This window comes from Cryptomeria japonica, unplaced genomic scaffold (assembly GCF_030272615.1).
Source record: "Cryptomeria japonica unplaced genomic scaffold, Sugi_1.0 HiC_scaffold_118, whole genome shotgun sequence".
Classification (NCBI taxonomy): Eukaryota; Viridiplantae; Streptophyta; class Pinopsida; order Cupressales; family Cupressaceae; genus Cryptomeria; species Cryptomeria japonica.
The window spans coordinates 182,911-187,635 of NW_026728940.1; the positions used below are offsets into that span (position 1 = coordinate 182,911).

The 4,725-nt window shown below is 37.6% G+C and overlaps 1 protein-coding gene across 1 annotated transcript; it reads left to right on the forward strand.

Annotated features, from left to right (window-relative positions):
- Nucleotides 1-1,382: 1,382 nt before the first annotated feature.
- Nucleotides 1,383-3,146, forward strand: LOC131027281 (GRAS family protein RAM1-like). The gene has a single exon (XM_057957297.2). The coding sequence runs from the start codon at nt 1,383-1,385 to the stop codon at nt 3,144-3,146; it is 1,764 nt and encodes a 587-aa protein (XP_057813280.2).
- The last annotated feature ends 1,579 nt before the right edge of the window (nt 3,147-4,725 follow it).

Below are 4,725 nucleotides of genomic sequence, written 5' to 3' on the forward strand. Positions count from 1 at the left end.
TATCCAGACTAGTAACAATGGCAACTAGGATTTCGTCAACTTGAAACTCCGTTCCATAAGCAGCCAACACACCCTTATTCCATCATTTGACAAAGCTTTTAGTAACTAGGGTAGAATGACCATGTAGTCTCTCCAAAAAGGGCACCAATCCACCATCAAAGATTTCCTCCCAAACCTCCTTATTCTTCTACCACTTATCATAGGTCAGGGGTTCAAACTTATTCCTTTCACCTCTGTAGCTCAAACAATTCAGACAACAATACTCTAGAAGCGAAACCAGGAGGAAACAAAACCAGAAACAGGGCAGGTTGAAAGTTCTAGAGCTTCTCAAAGTGGTAATAATTTGAAATTATATCCCAACGGCTCCCATCCCATCATAATCTTTCATCATTAAATTCATTGGAAAGACCAAATATATCGGCATCATTTCTTGCCAGGTTGTATAGAGTTTTCAGGTAAGTTTCCCTTCCTCTCCACCATTTAACCACGATGTAATTAACAACCAAGTTGGCAACCTGATCCGCTGGTTTGTTTCCTTCCCAAAAAACCTACGAGATCTTGAAATCCTCCAGGCCGATAATTATTTCAAGGCAATCCTTGATCAGGTTTGGAATAGTGCAACTAGGCTCAGTAATTTCCCTAATACATTTCACAATGTTAATCGAGTCACTTTCCAACCAAACCCGTCTAAACCCTTCCTTGCTTGCCATGTTTAGTCATATGTATGTGGTGTTGGCCTTCACGAAATGGTTAGTCTGGGTGCCCAAAGGGATGATCATGATTGTATTGTTATTGTGTATGTGAAAGGGATGGTGTCTCACCACTCATCTATGAGCAAGATGTAAAGATGTAATTCTCTTTCACATGTGTGTTTGCAATTCCCTTTCTCATGTAATATATATAATTTTTATGGTTTACTTTTATGTGACACTATATGATTCATAAATCACATGACTGTGTAAAGAACCCTTAAGTTTAGTTGGCATAATTTGATACACATTATATCAAATTTTGAAACAATCAAAATACAGATTAATAGTTATCCTACCTTTATTAATAAAAATTTATAGTTTAAGAATTGTCATCCTAAAATTATTTCTACCGATTTACCATTTATGCCGAATTTGTATGTATCTCGTTGTATTTGGTATAATGACTACATGAATATTATACCGAATTTGTATGTATCTTGCTGTATTTGGTAGTGATTTGGTAATGATGATGACATTAACACTGTGGTTATGTGAAATCTAGCCTCGAACTCCACTTAGTAAAATACTATCCAAGAAGGAAACGTGGGCAATTCTGAAAAGAACCTGGGGTGGTTCATCGGAAGAATTCCTGGAGCGAATATTGAAAACCGATTTCCAGCAAATAAAGAGATGACTGTATCTGATGATGGAATTCCTCTTTCCATATTGGATCATCCATTCAATGAGACAAACGGTAGTGAGCTTGACAAATATCTGCCCAACACCTTTGGTCTGTCAGAACATGAAATGTTTCCTTCCGGGAAAGGGCTGAATATTGAAAGCCAATTTATAGCAAATAAACAGAAGATGAATTTATCTAGCAATGGAATTTCTCCTCCATCTATGTCGGATTATTCGTTCATGTCCTTACCCTGCGAGCCTGTTGGTACTGAGCTTGACCAATATCTGACCATGGACAACACCTTTGAGCTGCGGCAACATGGAATGTTTCCTTCCGGGGAGGAACTCATGAGCCATAATCTATTTCATATCTTTCCTTTCGACGAGGAACTGATAAATAATTATCGGATGTCTGGGCAGTTGAGCAAACTTTCTCACTCAGGGAATTCCCAGACAGTAAATGATATTTCCATGCCAGGAGAACGATATCGTGATGGTATGTTACCAAATAATTTTTCGTCTGAACAAATGTTGAATTGGGAAGGAGCTGAGCGCGTAAGAGTATGCGCTAATGATAGCTCCAATTACGAGGTTCTACATGGAGAGGAAAGGAAGGGGCTGGAATTGATTCAACTTTTGCTAGAGTCTGGACAAATGATAAGCGAGGGGAAATATGATTACGCTGCTGGACTGGTGAGCAAATGCCAGAATTTGTCTTCTCAGCTGGGGAATCCCACACAAAGGCTCGGCTATTATATCTCCGGCGCCCTGCAGGATAGAATCAAACGCCAGACTCTCGGCATGTTAAATAACGCAGCTAAAAGAGTCCCAGATTTTGCCTTCAATATTGATGGTGAATTTGACAAAAATGAGTTTTTTAGTCTCCTTGCTTACTCTAACAGAGTTCTGTCCTATATCAAAGTGATGCAGTTCACGTCTGTGCAGGCAATCATAGATGTCGTGGGGAATGCGAAGAGAATTCATGTCATTGATCTAGGGATGCGAACTGGGTCGCACTGGACAGTATTGATGGAGTATCTTGCACATAGATCTGTTTACTCTTCTTTCCCTACGCTTGAGCTTCTGAAGATTACAGCAGTTGGGATGAATGGTGAAGAGCTTAGGAAAAGCGGACAAAGACTTCATGAGCTGGCTAAATCTTCCGGGATTCCATTAACGTACAACTCGGTGGAGATTGCAAGCATAGAGGAGATTAAGCAAGGTTTATTCACCGTTAAATCTGGTGAGGCGTTGGCAGTCTATGCTCCAATTGTTCTGAGAAGTTTGTTATACGACCCGGTCCTTCTGGACAATATCTTAAGTGTTATGAAGAAACTGAAGCCAAGAATAATGGTGAATGTTGAAATAGAAGCGCAGCATAATTCTCCATCTTTTGTAAACAGATTCAGCGAGGTGCTTTTCTATTACATGGCGTATTTTGATCTGTTGGATGTTACCTTAACGGACAGAAATGATATTAAGAGGGTGAAGCATGAAGAATTAATTACTGGAAGTCAGATAAGGAATATGATTGTCTATGAGGGGAAGGAGAGGTCTGTTAGGCATGTTAGAAATGATGTGTGGAGGTGTTTCTTCAAACAAGCAGGGTTCAGGGAGAAGAGTTTCAGCTTTCAAGCTATGTATCAGGCTAGATTGTTATTAGGAGAACATGCTTCTGGAGAATATTATACTCTAGAGGCCGATGGATATGCCATAATTGTAAAGTGGAAAGGAACACCATTAATTGCACTCTCCGCATGGGGTGGTATATGAATGTTTATGCTAGTTTGTGAAACAAGTGTCCGCATAACGTAAATATGATATATAATGGTTATCGCCCCATTTGCATAACAGTTAGATTGAGCAACTGGTTGGGTTTTCTTTTAGAAGTTTTAATATTCAATGCCAGAACAAGTAGAATTGCAAAACTGCATTACTACAATTGTCTGTAATATGGTTGTCTCCTCTTTCATTTTTCAATTTTACATTTCTTTTTTATCATTTTGTAATGTAATATATCAACATTTTTATAAATTAGAATATGTTTGTTGCTTCATTTACGTTACAGTTAGATTGACCTATTTATCAAGTTTTCTTTTAGACATTAAAATTCTAGACTATAATATTCAATGCCAGAACAAGTAGAACTGCGAAAAGGTACTGCTTCAATGATCTTTAGTATAATTATCTCTTCTTTCATTTTTCAATTTTATATTTCTTATTATTCTTTTTATCATTTTATAATAGAATATCATTCTTATCAATTATGTTAAATCTAGAATAAATGAAAGCTTCATAGATATTTTATTATTTATTATCTGAAATTAACCTTGTAAATGTGCCTGGAGGAGGCAACGACTGGGGCAGACTTATATGATAGAGATATAACAAATGAGTACACAAAATGCAACGTATTATAAATATGTCCCTCTCGTCAATTTTGTGTCTGCAGATTCAAATCCATAGCGGTAAAAACAATGCGGGGAATATTTTATTAGTCGGCAGACTCTGTTTAGAAGTAAAATGTCAGTAGATCCGCGAGAACAAATTTAAATGAGCTTGAGCGATTTGACAAAGTATATGAATGGCATTTTATGCGAGTGGGGTCACTTTTCACGTGCTCGGCATCAATTGCGGTCGGCGCCAATGATTGTGTGAAACGGTACACCATTCCTCAAACTTTTCTTAGCGAACACAACGTACAAGATAGATATTGTATATATTTCAAAATAATATCTGGCTCTTCCTATGTTCGTTGGTCATGACTTGATGGTGCCTGCACTATGTTTGTAGTAACTCCTGTATAATGCAGTGAGACATAATTTGCCGATAGGCAATCCCTTGGCGGGGTTAACCCGTCACCGGGAAATTGTCTCACGCCATCGGCAGGGAGACTCGATGGCGTCGGGAATAAATAACTGGTGCCGTTAAAATATCCCACCACAAAATGCTCCCATGGACACTCTTGACAAGTTCAAGAATCATACTGCTGCTAAATGCGGAGAATTCAGAAGTGGTGATATTATATATACTAGCAATTGCATCTTGGTGTGCAATGGTAACTTCAAATCAACTATGAATCCACTTACATAGATCCAAACATGACTTAAAAAACCTTTGAATTAAAGAAAATAATTATACTCCATTACCAATAGGCTCATATTATGTTTGAAATAGGGAGACATGGAGAGAGAGATTTGTTTAGAAAGGCAAAAACATTAAAATAATGTAAAGAAGGAATAAACTTAATTGTACTAACTTGTTCAAATCATGGCAAAAATTATTATCAAATTGCTTATCAAAACTTAAACCAAAGTACTCCAGCAAATGCATTTCCTCATTTTGTTCAAAT